General features: G+C 44.3%; 2 protein-coding genes, 2 non-coding genes and 1 pseudogene across 9 annotated transcripts in view; 3 read left to right on the plus strand and 2 right to left on the minus strand.

Moving 5' to 3' along the window:
• Nucleotides 1-2,996, minus strand: part of RBM10 (RNA binding motif protein 10) — a 28,258-nt gene extending 25,262 nt beyond the window's left edge. For 4 of the 6 annotated variants that reach the window (XM_066357900.1, XM_066357899.1, XM_066357897.1 and 1 more), the window contains exons 1-3: nt 2,588-2,996; nt 1,787-1,919; nt 623-764 (exon numbers count right to left, since the gene is read on the minus strand). In XM_066357900.1, the coding sequence (XP_066213997.1) occupies nt 623-764; nt 1,787-1,919; nt 2,588-2,626 (314 nt within the window). In that variant the 5' untranslated portion in view covers nt 2,627-2,996. Of the gene's footprint in view, nt 1-622; nt 765-1,786; nt 1,920-2,556 lie in introns of all 6 variants that reach the window. The other 2 variants (XM_066357901.1, XM_066357898.1) reach the window with 2 other exon arrangements.
• Nucleotides 2,997-3,180: 184 nt separating this feature from the next.
• On the plus strand, nt 3,181-5,903 carry NDUFB11 (NADH:ubiquinone oxidoreductase subunit B11). Its single transcript, XM_066357902.1, has 3 exons — nt 3,181-3,617; nt 5,375-5,505; nt 5,676-5,903. The coding sequence occupies exons 1-3, from the start codon at nt 3,411-3,413 to the stop codon at nt 5,800-5,802; spliced, it is 465 nt and encodes a 154-aa protein (XP_066213999.1). The 5' UTR covers nt 3,181-3,410; the 3' UTR covers nt 5,803-5,903.
• A 598-nt stretch (nt 5,904-6,501) lies between these two features.
• Nucleotides 6,502-6,577, minus strand: TRNAD-GUC (transfer RNA aspartic acid (anticodon GUC)). Its single transcript has one exon. It is a non-coding gene; the product is annotated as a tRNA-Asp (tRNA).
• A 691-nt stretch (nt 6,578-7,268) lies between these two features.
• LOC136386329 (reactive oxygen species modulator 1 pseudogene) lies at nt 7,269-7,581 on the plus strand (annotated as a pseudogene).
• A 10,050-nt stretch (nt 7,582-17,631) lies between these two features.
• LOC136386526 (U1 spliceosomal RNA) lies at nt 17,632-17,790 on the plus strand. The gene has a single exon (XR_010747920.1). It is a non-coding gene; the product is annotated as a U1 spliceosomal RNA (small nuclear RNA).
• The last annotated feature ends 1,234 nt before the right edge of the window (nt 17,791-19,024 follow it).

Here is a 19,024-nt window from a genome sequence, read left to right on the forward strand (position 1 = left end):
CTATCGGAGTTAGGAATAACTGTGAGAGTGTCCCATTCCAAGATAAGTATCACGCCAACATCAGCCCGCCCTACCCCTGAAATCTCCCATTATCTGACCTGGCTTACCTCATACTTGTACTGGCAAATTCCTGACTCTGAAGGCACCCCTCTCATCTGTCCTTTAAACCCAAAGCTACAGCTCACACGTCTCTTCTGAGAATCCACAGGCACTAACAACCCACTACCCCTCTCTGCCTCTCCTCCCACAGTGGCTGTCCAGACCTTGGTGAATGGTACCATATACCTCTCTGAGTCACCCAAAGTGGAAACCTGGGCATTAGCCTCCATTCCTTCCTTTCTTTTGACTCCTTTCTACTCTCACAACCAACCATGGAGCCCATTCAGCTGTTCTGGAATCACTTGTAAACTTGTGTCCTCCCCTGAGACTAAGTAAAGAGAAGGTTACAATCTTATCTCTCATTCACCGCAGCACTCCCCAATAAACTTCTGTGATAAAGAAACCAATCATCTGTTACATTGTTTCCTCTGCCTGACAGCCCTCTCCTAGCACCTTTTTGTATCAATTCAAAGGGGAGAGGGAGCCGTGAGCTATTTGGTTGAGGTGAAAGCAGGTAACTCACCTTCTTTCATACTCCATGTCCTGATAGGACCTTCGGGGGCTGCTGGGGCCCCTCCTCAGCCGCTGACTCCGTTTCACTTCCCAGCCACTCCCACTGCTGCCAGCATGATCTGCCAGCCTGGGTGATGCCTCCTGTAGGATCTCTGAAGAGAGAGGAAGAAAGGAGTTAAGGCAGTTGGGGCCGGAGGGGGGGGTGTCTCCTTGAGAAACCCTTGCTGGGAAGGCTCTCTCTGCTGTCTCTTAGCCCATGGATACTGTTTCTCAGCTCCGAGTGCTCCTGTGGACCAGAGCAGGAATGCAGCCCTACTTGGCCTGCTCTTTTCCTTTCCCCACAAACATGAGGTTAGAGCTCACTGTCCTAGAATGAGCAAGGCCTTCAACAGACAGGGAGTATTTGCAGAGAGACCTGGTGGTGCTACCCATTCTGTGATCAGGGCTTTGCCATCTGAAACTGGTAAACATGTTCAAGCCCAGAGCTACCTGCCTAAAGGAGCTCTTGGTGCTAAATGACTTGTTAGAGATCAGGCACAATAGGCATGGAGGCAAGACTTCACAACAGGAGTCCCAGGTTCCTTCCATGGGCTCCCAGGTGCCATTACATTAACAATTTCACCCTTCCAGCAAGTCGCTGGCTGCTCCCTACAAGACAGAAAGAGACCATGAAAGGCTTAGGAGGTGAAGGGGCTAACTTGGCAATGAGACAGCTGCTGCCTCCCTGGGCTCCTGGCCAACACATCTTTGGCCCTCACAGGGCAACTGGCTCAACCCTGAGTCCTGTGTTTCTTATGCACAACCAGGTCCTGAGGCAGCTCTCTCACCAGGGTTCTGGGCCCAAGTTATTTAGAAACAAAAGGAGCCCTTTCGGAGGCTGTTCCGAACCACTGTGCTATTCTTCTGAATTGGAAAGGCAGTCATTTCACCAAACTTTCAGGGCTACAGTGAGATCTAAGGAAGTTCCGAGAGCCATGTGACCTAGCCAGGGGTCACCTGGCAGTATCCCAGAATCTTTAGGGCCCACCCTCTGAACAGGAATTAGGCAAAACCAGGCAGTAACAGCACCTGCCCAACACTAGGTTGCCACCACACCTTTCCTCCATGTGTGTGTACACACACACACACACACACAATTTCTCTTCCTCCTCAAGCCACAGGGAACCAGGTTTACCTGCTCCCAGATGGGTAAGAATTAGAATCACAATCAGGGTCCCAAGTTGATAAGAGTCAATATAAAACCATCGGTAGGCTCTGGCAAAGGGGTATCCATAACAGGAGCCAGTCACAGACACGCACCCCGAAATCTATGGGCCAAAATTATAGACAGGAACCCACAATAAGTACCACGCTTAGGCCCCCTTTAAATGGTTACACGTCATAGTCACAGTAGACCCCACCACCACCAAGAACGTGCAATAAGTCATACACACCACATTCCTTGCATTCCCTCCCTACCCCGTAAGCAGGTTAGGGCCAGTTGCAAGAAGACTTTCTATGGATAAGGACCTCTCCCATGAACAGAAACCGGAGTTTGACACGCACTCCAAAACGGGGTCACACAGACGTTCTCCCTCTTACCCATCTCAAGGACCTGAGCCACAGAACACTTTCCCACAGCCAGCTAAGTAACAAAGTCACACAGAACAAATAGTACATCTCCCCCCGCCCCTCCCGTAGATAAAAACCAAAGTCGCAGACACCCGCTAAAGTTCATTGTCGCAGACTCCACAGCAGCCCACTCCCACCCGTCGCTCCCTTCCCCCAACCCGCATGCACCCGTCCTGCGTCCCGATCGCGCACGCGCCTCTGCTCTCTAAAGGAGTAAATTTTTATAAAAAAAGACAACCCCTCGCAGGATCAGACAGTGCACGCATCCCTCGGTTGCGGCCCGCAGTCGGCTCTCTCGCCCCGTCTACGCAACCCCTGCCGCCAGCCCCTTACCTCCGCCCCCACGACCAGCGTCGACGCTCACCTTCTCGGCTCGGGCTGTCAAGGGAGGGCTCCCTGACATCACCTCGGCCCTCCGCCACCTCCGCCAACTCTCCCAGCTCAGCCGGAGCTGGTGCGCGCAACAACCAAGTTCAAGGCTGGAGGCAGAAAGGCGGAGGGCGTGGAGAGGGGAGAAGCGACAAGAGCGATATCCTCCCTTAGAGACCTACTGTCGCCTACTTTCCGCCGGCCGCAATCACCAGCACAAAATGGCGACCAGGAGCAGGGAGCCGGTGCTCCGACCACCATCCACCTACTGAGGGAGCGCGCTCTGGCTGGCCGCGTCTATTGGTCGCCATCCACCATCGGCCAGCCCTGGGCCGCTCTGATTGGCAAGCGGCTGCCACCTCCCCATGCCCCATGCTCCGTGCGAATGCCTGCAAGTCGAGAAAAGGAGTAGCTATTGGCCAATCCAGTGAGGCCCGCTTTTTAGAATTGGCTTCCTTCAAAGATAAAAGACAAACGGAAGCTCTGCCCCTTTCCCCAAAGGGCAAGGGAAATTCGGTGCGATTGGCTGGGAACTGACCCCCAAATGTCATCGCTTTCTTCCTAGCAAGGGAAGGAGCAGACCTCTCAGGCCGAACTCCCAGGGCCTGACCTAGAGGATCAGAAATGCTTACTCCAGTGAAGCAGTGACAGAGGAAGGAGAGAGGGCTGCTCAGCTCCATAACTGAAAAAAACTAAACGGATTCGGGACCTATTTCGTACGGCGGGGCCGGAGCGAGAATTATCGCGCTCGGGACAAGTGCAACTGCGCACAGTTGTATTTCCGCCTCTGCCCTTTAGAACCTACAGAACAGTCTGTCATGGCGGCGGGGCTGTTAGGTTTGTTCGCCCGCCGCCTTTTGGCAGCAGCGGCGACGCGAGGGCACCTGGCTGCTAGGGTTCGCTGGGAATCCAGCTCCGCCAGGGCTGTGATCGCCCCGTCGGCTGTGGTGGGAAAGCGGGCACCAGAACCGACTATGCGCTGGCAGGAGGACCCAGATCCTGAGGACGAAAACCTCTATGAGAAGGTGAGAGAGAGGGGAAAAGGGACGCCGGTAGGGTCAGTTGGGGGCCGGCTGATGGGGCGCCGTAGAGGACTTTCTTAGGTAGCTGAGGATTGCACAGCTTGTGAAATCCTTGAAAAGTTAGGTATTTTGCCTAGCTTATTTTCCTCCTCTTCCCCTTGTTATCTCCGGTTCAGAGACAAGACTGGCTTGATTTTGCAGACAGCTACCAAACTTGAAGTGGACAGGGCTCAAAACAGTTAGAAGCAGTGTAGTATAACAACAGTACTAAACACTGATAGGACGCTTGCTTGATGCCTGTGTTCTGAACACTTTACATACATTAACTTACTGATTCTGAAAACAACCCTATATCGTAGGTACTATTAGTATACTTATTGTACAGATGAAGAAACTGAAGCACAGAGATGTCAAGTGGCTTGCCCAACTTCACATAAATGAATCGCTGCAGAACTGTATTTGAACTTAAGTCTATAAGGTCTGCTGTGCAGTGTTGATAGCAGAGGCTCTGAAATTAGAATACCTGGGTTGGATATGGGTGCTGACAGTTACTTGCCTGTGTGACCTTGGGAAAGTAACTTAACCCCTTGGTGCCTCAGTTTCTTTGTAAAATGGGGAAAGTATTAGGACATCTTTTAAAAAATAAAATACTACACTTCCCTCTTGTGAATAGATGAATCAAAATGCTTAGAACAGCATCTGGGCCTGACCTGTGGTGGTGCAGTGGATAAGGCATCCACCTGGAACACTGAGGTCACCAGTTCAAAACCTTGCTCTTGTCTGGTCAAGACACATATGGGAGTTGATGCTTCCAACTCCACCCTCCTTTTCTCTCTCTCTCTCTCTCTCTCTCTCTCTCTCTCTCCTCTCTCAAAAATGAATAAATAAATAAATTTTTAAAAAAGAACAGCATCTGGCACTTAGTAAGTACTCAGCATTGGAAGGTGTTAATTGTTATTGCCACTTTCTACCTCACTGGGATATTGTGTAGTTTGTGTATGTGAAAAGGCCTGGCACATAAGAGGTACTTCATCAATATTAACCTTAGGTTGAGGGGCTTGGATATATAGGATGCTCATTCATTCATTCATTCTGCAAATATGTATTGAGGGCCTTCTGTATGCTAGGCACAGTTCAGGGCCCTGGAGATTCAGCAATGTGGAAATCAGATTAAGCCTTGATGTTAAAGAGTTTATATGATAGTGGAAAACACATAAAATAAATTTGTAAAATATTTGAAAATGGCAATATAGAGTATATAATTGATAATATAAGATAATGTGATGTAGAGGATCTTGGGGATGCTAGAAAGAATGTTAAGCAGGATAAGTGGATTGAAAGTGACTTGGGGGTAGGGAGTAATTTAATTAGGTTAAACCATAGGAAATGGCCAATATTCAAACATTTTTTACCTATAGAAATGGGAATTTACTGTAGTTCCACTTAATAGACAAGGTGACTAGGGAATTCCTCTTAAGAGAAGTGATGATGAAGCTAAAACTTTGAATGAGGAGGCAGATGAGGCAGATCCAGCTGTGACGAGATCTGGGGGGAGGGGCGAATTTCCAGGCAGAGGGAACAGCAAGTGCAAAGGCCCTGTGGTGGGAAGGAGCTTGACAAGTCCTACAAACAGAAAGAGTGGAATTTAGGAAGGAAGGGGAGATTGGTCCGAGGTGAAATTGGAGACCAGCTTATGCAGGGTCAGCATAAGTCTTTGTGGAGCAGCAAGAAGTGCTCATTGACCTCTTCTTTTTCCGCAGAACCCAGACTCCCACGGCTATGACAAGGACCCTGCTGTGGATATGTGGAACATGCGGGTCGTTTTCTTCTTTGGCTTCTCCATTGTCTTGGTCCTTGGCAGCACCTTTGTGGCTTATCTGCCTGACTACAGGTGCATGGGGTAACCAAAAGAATGGGATGGGTGGGGGTAGAGGCAGGGGTGGAGGTCAAAGGGGACTCTGCCAGAAATCCTGTACTACACAGTTGAGGAATGGGGAGCTAAGATAGGGATTAATGTCCAGTGAGGCTTCCTTATGTCTCCCCCCACGCTGCTGCCTCCAGGATGCATGAATGGGCTCGCCGAGAAGCTGAAAAGCTTGTGAAATACCGAGAGGCCCATGGCCTTCCCATCATGGAATCCAACTGCTTTGATCCCAGCAAGATCCAGCTGCCAGAGGATGAGGACTAACTAAATGCCCTGTGGGGCTCAAGAGGCACCCCCTTCTCTACCCCCTGCCCGCCATTCTGCCCTCTCCTCAGAGCACCTTATTAAAGGGACTGAAATTCTGACTACCTGGTGTTAATTTTGTTAATGCTGGGGATGTGGGAGTAGGGGTGTCAAGCCTTAAAAGGGCCACTGCAGCATTTTTGGGGTGTTCTAGTTATCTATTGCTGTGTAACAAACTTCCTAAAATTTAATGGTGTAAAATGACAATTTAGTATTATCTTTCATGGTTCTTTGGTTGACTGGGCTCAGTTTAGTGGTTCTTCTTGGGGTGGCTAGGGCTGGATTCATTTGAAAGCTCGACTGGGCTGGACATGTGTGGGCATGTCTGGCACTTCAGTGTTCTTCCAGGTGGCCTCTGTCTCTCTGTCTTCAGAGAGTTCCTTTTTTTTTTTTTTTGCATTTCTTTCCGAAGCTGGAAACGGGGAGGCAGTCAGACAGACTCCCACATGCGCCTGACCGGGATCCACCCGGCACGCCCACCAGGGGGCGACGCTCTGTCCGACCAGAGCCACTCTAGTGCCTGAGGCAGAGGCCAAGGAGCCATCCCCAGCGCCCGGGCCATCTTTGCTCCAATGGAGCCTCGGCTGTGGGAGGGGAAGAGAGAGACAGAGAGGAAGGAGGGGGGGAGGGGTGGAGAAGCAGATGGGCACTTCTCCTGTGTGCCCCGGCCGGGAATCAAACCCAGGACTCCTGCACGACAGGCCGACGCTCTACCACTGAGCCAACCAGCCAGGGCCCAGAAAGTTTCTTTTTTTTTATTTTTTTTATTTTTTATTTTTTTACAGAGACAGACAGTGAGTCAGAGAGAGGGACAGACAGACAGGAATGGAGAGAGATGAGAAGCATCAATCATCAGTTTTTCGTTGCGCATTGTGATACCTTAGTTGTTCATTGATTGCTTTCTCATATGTGCCTTGACCGTGGGCCTTCAGCAGACTGAGTAACCCCTTGCTCGAGCCAGAGACCCTGGGTCCAAGCTGGTGAGCTTTTGCCCAAACCAGATGAGTCCGTGCTCAAGCCGGCGACCTCGGGGTCACGAACCCGGGTCCTCCGCATCCCAGGCCGACGCTCTATCCACTGCGCCACCGCCTGGTCAGGCAGCCAGAAAGTTTCTTGAAGTTCACCCTACCCACCCCAAGCATAAACACTCTCCCAACTTGTAAAAGTGTAAGTTAGTTTTGACTAGTTTGATAATTCATATAAGTGCATTTATACAGTTTTGCTTCTGACATTTTTCATTCAACACTATGATTGAGACAGATCCCCGTTGTTACATGATCAGTAGTTTGTCCATCCTCATTGCTGTGTTTTCTTCCATTGTATGAACAGACCATAATTCATACATTCTACTGTCCAAGGGTATTTGGGCACTTTTCTATCTGGGGTTATTACAAATAATTCTTGGAGTGACTGAGGCTGTGAGTGAGATGCCAGTAATCGTGGGTCCCTACGAACAGTCCCAGCCAAGCTGCTTTGACTGCACGAAGATGGGCTTTGTGATAGATTCACTGTGGACATGGTGGCAGGGTGTTCTTCAGCACTTTTTCCTGTCTCAGGATTGGAATGTGGAGTCTGGAGCTGATGCGGGGCATTGGGAAAACCATGATACAGAGTGGCAGCACCTTTGGCACATTCATGGCTATCAGAATGGACATCCGGTGCTACTCAGGGCGATGGTTGCCCACATCTACCCCATTCCATCAGTCCCGGCCCATGCACTATAATAAAAAGACTGAGTAAAAGAAAAGAATTCTGTGAACATTCTTATACACATCTTTTGATGGACATACGCACTCATTTCTCTTGGGCACATATCTAGAATGGTATTGCTAAGTTGTAGGGTAGACAAGTGATCAGCCTTAGTAAAGCATGGCAATTTGCCTGACCAGGCGGTGGTGCAGTGGATAGAGCGTCCGACTGGGATGCAGAGGACCCAGGTTCAAGACCCCATTGTAGCCAGCTTGAGCGCGGGCTCATCTGGTTTGAGCAAAAAGCTCACCAGCTTAGACCCAAGGTCGCTGGCTCGAGCAAGGGGTTACTCGGTCTGCTGAAGACCCACGGTCAAGGCACATATGAGAAAGCAATCAATGAACAACTAAGGTGTTGCAACATGCAATGAAAAACTAATGATTGATGCTTCTCATCTCTCCATTCCTGTCTGTCCCTGTCTATCCCTCTCTCTGACTCTCTCTCTGTCTCTGTAAATAAATAAAGAAAAACATTAAAAAAATGAATGTAAAAAAAAATGCCAATTTTTCCAACTATACTCCCCCTGTGGTAAATGCTACATCCTCCCCATCACTCAGCATTCTCCATCTTTTTCATGGTAGCCATTTTGGTGAGCAGGTGACCTTTTAAGGACCACATTGGGATGAAGGGGTAGTAGTTGCGTTCCTCCTGCGTGCCAAGCCCTGCCAGTGCACCATGCACTGACAGATACAAGGATCTCTGTCCTCAGGGATTTCCCAGGGTGTGTGGTGGCTAGTGGGAGTGGTCAGAGAGCTTAATGTTTTCACCCTACTGTTTGACCCCAAGGATATTTAAATTTTGATATTTTAGACCCAGCTTTGTCCCTGCAGCATAACATACCAACCTTCATCCTTTAATCTAATAGAGCACTTATGTGCAAAGCCCAGTGAATAAGACAGTCCTTGTATCAGACACTTTCAGTTCCCTGTCCATGTCCCAGCGGTATGCCGCTGGCCAACTGCCAGGGTCTACAAGTCTTCACTGGAAGGCTTCCTCTCAGGCTGCCTGCGGGCCTGACGGGCTGGAGAGGCCAGGAGATTAACACCCCCTGGCAGCCACCCTCAATGACTGACGAGAGTTGGTAGATAAGTACCCCTGTCCCCTCACCTCCCACATGGGACATTCCAGTGAGTGCTCTCTACTGGCTCCCAGAACTCCACAGTGGGCATGTGCACCAGTTACCCACAGTGCTCAGTCGCTTAATAACGCTCTTTATTTGCTGCCTTTTCTTTATCACGCTTCCGCACTTCCCCACAACCCGGCAGGTGCTTCCTGGATTCATGTCTCAAATAAACTATTTGACTTCAATCGTTGTCTCGGTCTGCTGCTGGAGGGATCTGAACTAATAAGTTTTCTGTTCTCAGGTGGGTAAGACAAGCACAGATGATAGATTTCCACCAGAAGGCTAGTGCGGCTGGATGGTTGTGCTTACTAGAATTACTGGAATCTTCCAGGAAAAGGGTGGCGACAGGTGAGGTTATAGAGGTGGTCATAGGCCATATTCCTAAGGCCCCATGGGCCCTGGTTAGGAGGAGTTTAGATTCTACACACTACACAAAGTTCACCGGAAACTTTATGAAAACAGCTTAAGAAAGCCCATCTCAGACAATTCTAGATTAAGGGTTATTGCTTACAGTTTTCTCATGGATTCCCAAGGAAATAAAAACACACTATCTTACCAGCTTTACACTGACCATTATTGATAGACTGTGAACTTTAAAATATGTTGAGGGAGAACCAATGGAAGGATCCTATGTTCTCAACAAAACATGAACCTGCAAATTTTGATCCTGAAATATTAGACTTGCTGAAACTAGCCACAAGTAAAGCTCAGAATGATGGGAAAGCGATTCATTCAACAAATACTTATTAAGTGACTACTGGAAGCCAATACAGATACAGCAGGGAAAGAAAGATTGAAAGCTTCCTGCCTTTGTGGAACTTACATTCTAGCAGAGGAAGATGGATGATAAAGCAACAGATTACATTATTAAATAAAAGGTGGATGAGGACTGTAGGACAGGAAAAGCTTATATTTAAAGAGTAGTCAGACTGACCAGGTGGTGGCGCAGTGGATAGAGCATCAAACTGGGATGCGGAAGACCCAGGTTCGAGACCCCGAGGTCGCCAGCTTGAGCGTGGACTCATCTGGTTTAAGCAAAAATTCACCAGCTTGGACCCAAGGTTGCTGGCTCAAGCAAGGGGTTACTCAGTCTGCTGAAGGCCTATGATCAAGGCACATATGAGAAAGCAATCAATGAACAACTAAGGTGTCACAATGCACAACGAAAAACTAATGATTGATGCTTCTCATCTCTCCGTTCCTGTCTATCCCTGTCTATCCCTCACTCTGACTCTCTCTCTCTCTGTCTATGTAAAAAAATAAAATAAAATAAATAAAAATAATTAAAGAGTAGTCAGCTTAGGCCTTGTTGAAAAGTGTTGTTGTTTTTTTTTTTTTGAGGGAAAAAAATGTGAAGTGAGAGATGAACCACACAGATGAAAGAACAGTTCTAGGAGAGGGAACAATCTGTATAGTCCCTGAACCAAGAATGAGCCGTAGCTGTTCAGGGAGCAGCCTGAGGCCAAGGATGTACCTGGGGCAACGTTATTATTGCTGAAATATGACACAGACAAGAAAATTGACGCATGGATCAAATCGTCACTGCAAAAATTAACCTGAAAATTATTCATCTCATTGAACCCAACTTTAGAAAAATGAGGGTGCCCTGGCCAGGTAGCTCAGTTGGTTAAGAGCATCATCCAGATACACCAAGGTTGCAGGTTCGACTCCCAGTCAAGCACATACAAGAATCAACAAATGAATGTGTGAATAAGTGGAACAACAAGTTGATGTTTCTCTCTCTCTCATTCCCTCTCTCTAAAATCAATAGAAAAAAAATTTTTTAAAGAAAGTTGGCTTTAGGTGAACTCAGTGGTGGGATTCAAATAATTTAACAACCAATTCTCTGCCCTAATGACTTTTTTTTTTTTAAGTATAAAAAACAATATACCAAAAGATAGTTTATTATTTCACGCATTTAATACTTAAATAAGGACAATAGAAGAGGTACACAAAGCTAGATTATAAGAATGTTTTAAAATATTAATAAAAGAAAATTAAATAATACCTGACAAAAAACAATAAAACTGTTTTTTAAGATATTTCCATGCCTGACCAGGCAGTGGCACAGTGAATAGAGCATTGGACTGGGATGCCGAGGACCCAGGTTTGAGACCCTGAGGTTGCCAGCTTGAGTGCGGGCTCATCTGGCTTGAGAAAAACAAAAAAATAAATAAAAAAAAAATGCTCACCAGCTTAGACCCAAGGTTGCTGGCTCAAGCAAGGGGTTACTCGGTCTGCTGAAGGCCCGCGGTCAAGGGACATATGAGAAAGCAATCTGTAGTGGAATAACCCACTGCATGGCCTTGGATGGGAAGACAGCCAACAAGAAAAGAATGTTTTGCCAAGAAAATTGTTTTGTGACTTGAAGGCGGGTCACTGAAACAGGTCTATGTGACTGAAGGCAGTTTCTGGGCTTTTTCTCAGTAAAACATTCTCATAAAATTTCTGTACCTTCCAAGGTTATCCCTTCAGATAAGGAGAGGAATGTTGTGGAAACCATAGAAGCAATAGCAATTAATGCCTTCTAATATTATGTTGTTACTAAGCTATCTTGCAGGTGCACTCCATGTATCTTTAAGTAAAAGTTACACTTGATGTTATGCCAATTTCTCAGTAAACAAGCTTTTTGAAGTCTTGTGAATAAAATTAGGACACAGCGTGAACTCGGGGCCATTTGCCTGAGCGAGCGGTGGTCCTTTGCTAGTCCTTGATGATTTCATCTGCTGATCTCTCTCTCTGTGCCCCTGACTCACAACAACATCTGGCGCCCAACATGGGGCCTTAAGAAGAGATTGGGAACAGATGGAACCCCAAAAGGGTAAGTTGGATGCGCTGTGTACTCGAAACTTTCGGGTAACTAGCAAAGTCATGGGAAATTCCCATTCATTATGGGACAATTATGTACAAGTTTTAAAATCCCTCTCAAGAGGATCAGGGATTCAGATAAAAGACAAGGTTTTGTTACGTCTTTTAAATGCTATTCAGAAACACTGTTATTGGTATACTCCTGAACATTGTAATCAATTGAATTTGAATGTTTGGCAACAAGTAGAAAAATCTTCACACTGTGTTCATTAGCATGGAGATCCACTTGATGTTGAAATGTGGGCTGCTTATAATCTTATTGCTACAGCCCTTAGCCCTTTGCAATCAGATGGAGATTCTGTTAAAGACTTGAGTGAGGTTATTTATAACAAGCCTGAAGAATTTGATTCAGCACAGAATAAGCAGAATAATGACTTGGACAAAACTGTCTCTGCTTCTGAAGTTACTGATAATGTTAATGAAATTCAGCCATCCACAGGCTTTCATCCCTCTTTCTTAAAAAATGAGGGAGACCCTATGGATGATGTTGCCTGTCTGAAACATTTATTAAGTAAACTACAATTTACCCTGGAACAACAGGAGAATGGAAATCAGTATACTACTTATCCTGTTCAAAAGCAAGACATATGTGAGCCTACGGCTCCTTCAATTCAAGGTCAAAAAATTAATTGGTACTGGCAGGGGAAGGATTTTTCTTTCTTTTTTTTTTAATTTTATTTTTTTAATGGGGTGACATCAATAAATCAGGGTACATATATTCAAAGAAAACATGTCCAGGTTATCTTGTCATTCAATTATGTTGCATACCCATCACCCAAAATCAGATTGTCCTCTGTCACCTTCTATCTAGTTTTCTTTGTGCCCCTCCCCCTCCCCCTTTCCCTCTCCCTCTCCCTCGCCCCCCATCCCCCGTAACCACCACACTCTTTTTTTTTTTTTTGTATTTTTCTGAAGCTGGAAATGGGGAGAGACAGTCAGATAGACTCTCGCATGTGCCCGACCAAGATTCACCCGGCTCGCCCACCAGGGGCGACGCTCTGCCCACCAGGGGCCCCTCCGGGGCATCACTCTGCTGTGACCAGAGCCACTCTAGCGCCTGGGGTAGAGGCCAAGGAGCCATCCCCAGCACCCGGGCCATCTTTGCTCCAATGGAGCCTTGGCTGCGGGAGGGGAAGAGAGAGACAGAGAGGAAGGAGGGGGGGTGGAGAAGCAAATGGGCGCTTCTCCTATGTGCCCTGGCCGGGAATCGAACCCGGGTCCCCCTCACGCCAGGCTGACGCTCTACCACTGAGCCAACCGGCCAGGGCCCACCACACTCTTATCAATGTCTCTTAGTCTCGCTTTTATATCCCACCTACGTATGGAATAATGCAGTTCCTGTTTTTTTCTGATTTACTTATTTCACTTCGTATAATGTTATCAAGATCCCACCATTTTGCTATAAATGATCCGATGTCATCATTTCTTATGGCTGAGTAGTATTCCATAGTGTATATGTGCTACATCTTCTTTATCCAGTCATCTATTGACGGGCTTTTTGGTTGTTTCCATGTCCTGGCCACTGTGAACAATGCTGCAATGAACATGGGGCTGCATATGTCTTTCCGTATCAATGTTTCTGAGTTTTGGGGGTATATACCCAATAGAGAGATTGCTGGGTCATAAGGTAGTTCTATTTTCAGTTTTTTGAGGAACCACCATACTTTCTTCCATAATGGTTGTACTACTTTACATTCCCACCAACAGTGAATGAGGGTTCCTTTTTCTCCACAGCCTCTCCAACACTTGTTATTACCTGTCTTGTTAATAATAGCTAATCTAACAGGTGTGAGGTGGTATCTCATTGCAGTTTTGATTTGCATTTCTCTAATAACTAAAGAAGATGAGCATCTTTTTATATATCTGTTGGCCATTTGTATTTCTTCCTGGGAGAAGTGTATGTTCATGTCCTCTTCCCATTTTTTATTGGATTGTTTGTTGTTGAGTTTTATGAGTTCTTTGTATATTTTGGATATTAGGCCCTTATCTGAGCAGTTGTTTGAAAATATCATGGGAAGGATTTTTCAGTTCCCTGAAATCTCTGAAATGCAACAAATGCTTACGTGTCATGATGATTTAGAATCTAATTCTAGTAATTTTTCTGCATCTATTTTTCCAATTATTCAACAGCCTTTTCCTCTTATAATGCTCCAGATCCTGGGAAAGGGCATGATATCCAATTTGACCAATTTGAATTTACTTTCTTAAAGCTAGTCAAACAAATTGTTGCTACGTATGGACCTCAGTCCTCATATGTTCAAGGTCTTATGTCTTCCTATTGTAATAATCATTTAATCATTCCTTTGGATTGGGATTTACTTGCTAGTATGGTTTTTTTTTAATTATTTATTTATTTATTTATTTATTCATTTTAGAGAGGAGGGGAGAGAGAGAGAGAGAGAGAGAGAGAGAGAGAGAGAGAGAGAGAGAAGGGGGGAGGAGCTGGAAGCATCAACTCCCATATGTGCCTTGACCAGGCAAGCCAGGGTTTTGAACCAGCAACCTCAGTGTTTCCAGGTTGACGCTTTATCCACTGCGCCACCACAGGTCAGGCGCTAGTATGGTTTTTGAACCAGGACAATATTTACAATTCAAATCTTGGTGGAGAGAGGAGGCTCTTGGAATATCTTGCATGAACGCCAGAAATAATCCCCTGGGAGTTACTTTTTTTTTTTTTTTTTTTTTTAAATAAATTTTTATTAATGGTAATGGGATGACATTAATAAATCAGGGTACATATATTCAAAGAAAACATGTCCAGGTTATCTTGTCATTAAACTATGTTGCATACCCCTCGCCCAAAGTCAGATTGTCCTTCGCCACCCTCCATCTAGTTCTCTGTGCCCCTCCCCCTCCCCCCCAACCCTCCCCCTGTCCCCCCTCCCCCCACCCCTGGTAACCACCACACTCTTGTCCATGTCTCTTAGTCTCATTTTTATGTTCCACCAATGTATGGAATCATGTAGTTCTTGTTTTTTTCTGATTTACTTATTTCACTCCTTATAATGTTATCAAGATCCCACCATTTTGCTGTAAATGATCTGATGTCATCGTTTCTTATGGCTGAGTAGTATTCCATAGTGTATATGTGCCACATCTTCTTTATCCTGGGAGTTACTTTTGAAATGCTCATCGAAGTTGACGCTTATGCAGCTGTGGGACAACAAACTGGTTATACTGATGCTGTTATAGCTCAGATCAGATTGCTTGTCTTAAAGCCTGGATGCAAATCACTGAAAATAGAGACAAGGGGAAAAAGCTTGCAGCTTTACATCAGTTGGTACAAACTCAATTAGAATTAGGACATATAGAAGAATCATGAAGTCCTTAAAATTCTCTAGTCTTTGGGCCCTGGCTGGTTGGCTCAGCGGTAGAGCATCGGCCTGGTGTGCGGGGGACCCGGGTTCAATTCCCAGCCAGGGCACATAGGAGAAGCGCCCATTTGCTTCTCCACTCCCCCTCCTTCCTCTCTGTCTCTCTCTTCCCCTCCCGCAGCCAAGGCTCCATTGGAGCAAAGATGGCCCGGGCGCTGGGGATGGCTCTGTGGCCTCTGCCTCAGGCGCTAGGATGGCTCTGGATGCAACACAGTGACGCCCCAGATGGGCAGAACATCACCCCCTGGTGGGCATGCCGGGTGGCCCGCCGGTCGGGCGCATGCGGGATTCTGTCTGACTGCCTCCCCGTTTCCAGCTTCGGAAAAATGAAAAAAAACTCTAGTCTTTGTAATAATAAAATAAATAAATACTAATTTTCTCTGGTGTTTTAGCTACAATCCTCTAAGCTATCATTTTGTTTCTTTCTTATTCTTTGCCTGGAAACTGAGGCAGGGAATATGTGTTGAATCTGATTATAGAAAATATCCCAGCAGCTGCCAAGAGAATTTTCTTGGGAAAATTTTGTTGTCTCATCCATCGTCAGTCCCTCTGTCAGAAAATGCCCTGATTAAAATCAGGCAGGCATCTTTCTAGTCTGACTGTGCTCTGAAATCCCGGGTTTCTCTTTAATTTGTCTGGTCTGGTTTGTCTGATTCTAATTTCTGTTTAGTTTTTGTTTAATGTTGTCTAAAATGTGATTTTTAAGGCCTGAATTGTGTTTACATACAAAAATTAAAAATGCCGGCTTTTATATTGAAAAAATAGTTTCATCCATATATTTTTTGCTTTAACATGAGAAATTATAAGGAATGCTCATTTAAATTTAAATTGAATAGAATATGGATTCTTAAGACTTGCTAATCTGGTTAATTCATTATAAGGTATATTCAAAGTTTGAAATCAAATAAGAATTCAAATATTAGGATTAATTAAAGTTATATGTTATACTTTGTATTTCTGTATTGAAAATTGTCTTGTTTATGTGTAAAATATGCTCAAATTTGTAAAACTAAGGAATTAAATAAAATTCAGTCATTTTAAGAATTTATCTCAAGCTGCTTCAGACAGTTGGCTGCTTGTAAGGCAACATCCTAAAAAAAAAGGAGGCACTGAGGAAAGTAGGAATTTAGTTCCTCTAATGCCCTATAATAGACTTAACAATACAAAAGACTTTTAGATATAGAAGCTGATGCATCTCTTATTACTAAGCAACATTAGTTTTCTTTTTAGCCCACTTAGACAGTAGTCACTAAGCTGCATGGCTTAGGAGAAGTCCCTAACAAAGCTCTAAAATTTCTTTTACAATAGGAAAATAACAAAGGTCATTTGGCCTCTGATAAAGAAAAACATTTATCTTATAAATAATTAAAAGAGCAACTTTTAAATTATAGTTTAAACTTTCTGACAAGGAGTTCTTTATATTCACTATGACCAAATTTCTATCAAAGCTCTTAAAGAATTGAAAACAGCTTGCTCCCAGTATAGAACTAACTGTCTTTATATGCAGGAACTGCTATCCTCCTTCATAAACTCTGAATGTTTTATCTCAAAATATTTAGAAATATTAGCTTGGACTGTTCTTTCAAAAGCAAAAGAGTTACAATTTATAACTTAGGAAAATCAAGCTTGTATTCAAGCTAATCAAAATGCTAATGCTAACCCTCTTATTAATATTACACAAGATGAACTTTTTAAATGGACAATTTGCTAATTTACAACAGCAATGTAGACAAAATGTAGCAATGAGAATTTGCTCTTATTTCCACAAATACGGGACTAGTAAATACCTTCAAGAAAATTGAAGCCTCGGCATAAGTTAGAAATAGAAAAAAGGGAAATTTGACAATTAAATAAACTTACCCAGGAGGCAAAAAATGTTTTAATTAAGACTAAGACTTCAAAAAACATCTTTGATTCTGTTTCTAGCAATGCTACCTGTTGTGTCTATAACAATAAGCAGAACTAACTATTCTTACTAAGTTTATATTACTTAAATAAACAATGTTGAACAGTCAGACACTGTATCAACATTATGTAAATCAACCTTTAGAAAAAATTCATTAAAAATATCCTAAATCTTTAATAATCCATTATACAAATGACATATTAATAGCTTATAAAAAATGTTGAACTTTCAGTCATCCTTAAAAATGCTTCTGAAACCTTAAATCAGTGTAGTTTAATTGTAAAGACAAAATTCAAACATCCTGTCCTATTAACATTGTTACTAATTCACAATATGTAGAACATACAATTAAACTTATAAAAACTGTTTATATTTCAAATAATAGTTCTAAATTGCACAAATTGTTTCAAGAGTTACAACTTTTATTATAAGAATGAAATTTGCCTATCTATATAACTCACATTTGTTCTCATACAGCTTTACCAGGACTTATGTCTACTACAGATAATGAAGTTAATCAATTACTCATTAAATCAATAAAAATAGCTACTAAGTTTTATACAAAGACTCATACAAATAAAAAAAATTTAATGCAAAAATTTAAAATAACCTGGCGAGAAGCTCAGAATATTATTAGAAACTGTCCTCAGTATAGTATTATAAATACTCCTCCATTACCGAGAGGAATAAATCCTAAAGGGCAACACAGTAATAACCTGTAGCAAATAAATATTGCTCATATTTCTTCTTTTAAAAATCTATCTTATATTATACTTACCTGGCAGGGGAGATACCATGATCACGAAGGTGGTTTTCCCAGGGCGAGGCTTACACATTGCACTCCGAGTGTGCTGACCCCTACGATTTCCCCAAATGTGGGAAACTCGACTGCATAATTTGTGGTAGTGGGGGACTGTGTTCGCGCTCAGAAAAAAAAAATCTATCTTATATACGGTTTTATTAATATTTATTCATCCTTTCAATAGGCCAAACCTTTGCCTAGAAAAAGGCTAATTATGTCATTCAACATCTTATTAAAGTTTTTAATATTATAGGCATTCCTAAAGCAATTAAAACTGACAATAGCCCTGCCTATACATCTACTAAATTTCAACAATTCTTAGCATTTTAGAATATTAAACATACTACTAGAATTCCATATAATCCACAAGGACAAGTAATTATTGAACGCAGTAATTGCACTCTGAAAAATATGTTACTTAAACAAAAGGGGGGAGAAGAAAGGAGATTATCCCCTAGAATTATGTTACACAAAGCTTTATTTACTTTCAATTTCTTAAATACAGGATAATTTGTTGCAGACAGCCATTGGACAAAAAATAACAGTTCTAAGATTAATCAACCTATACACTATAAAAGTGAGTTGGGGGCCTGACCTGTGGTGGCGCAGTGGATAAAGCGTCGACCTGGAAATGCTGAGGTCGCCGGTTCGAAACCCTGGGCTTGCCTGGTCAAGGCACATATGGGAGTTGATGCTTCCAGCTCCTCCCCCCTTCTCTCTCTCTCCTCTCTAAAAATGAATAAATAAAAAAAATTAAAAAAAAAAAAAGCCCTGGCGGGTTGGCTCAGCAGTAGAGCGTCGGCCTGGCGTGCGGGGGACCCGGGTTCGATTCCCGGCCAGGACACACAGGAGAAGCGCCCATTTGCTTCTCCACCCCCACCCCCTTCCTTCCTCTCTGTCTCTCTCTTCCCCTCCCGCAGCGAGGCTCCATTGGAGCAAAGATGGCCTGGGCGCTGGGGATGGCTCCTTGGCCTCTGCCCCAGGCGCTAGAGTGGCTCTGGTCGCGGCAGAGCGATACCCCGGAGGGGCAGAGCATCGCCCCCTGGTGGGCAGAGCATCGCCCCTGGTGGGCGTGCCGGGTGGATCCCGGTCGGGCGCATGCGGGAGTCTGTCTGACTGTCTCTCCCCGTTTCCAGCTTCAGAAAAATACAAAAAAAAAAAAAAAAAAAAAAAGGAAGTGTCCCAGAGGACAGAAAGCCTCCATTTAGCACTCCAGTGGCCTTTCTGGGAGCAGCTGGGCTGGAGCTCCCCGTTGTCACCACCGGAATTTAGTCTATTTATGTTTAAGGTAATTATTGATAGGTAAGGACTTACTCTTGCCATTTTGTTCATTTTTTTTTCCTGGCTGTTTAGTAGCTCTG

Source organism: Saccopteryx leptura, chromosome X (assembly GCF_036850995.1).
Source record: "Saccopteryx leptura isolate mSacLep1 chromosome X, mSacLep1_pri_phased_curated, whole genome shotgun sequence".
NCBI classification, from domain to species: Eukaryota; Metazoa; Chordata; class Mammalia; order Chiroptera; family Emballonuridae; genus Saccopteryx; species Saccopteryx leptura.

Excerpts from the sequence above, each read along its gene's own strand:
- NDUFB11 (XM_066357902.1), top strand. The coding sequence starts at position 3,411 with ATGGCGGCGGGGCTGTTAGGTTTGTTCGCCCGCCGCCTTTTGGCAGCA. Across the intron at positions 3,618-5,374 it reads ACGAAAACCTCTATGAGAAG|AACCCAGACTCCCACGGCTA; the intron begins GTGAGAGAGAGG and ends CTTTTTCCGCAG. Across the intron at positions 5,506-5,675 it reads GCTTATCTGCCTGACTACAG|GATGCATGAATGGGCTCGCC; the intron begins GTGCATGGGGTA and ends TGCTGCCTCCAG.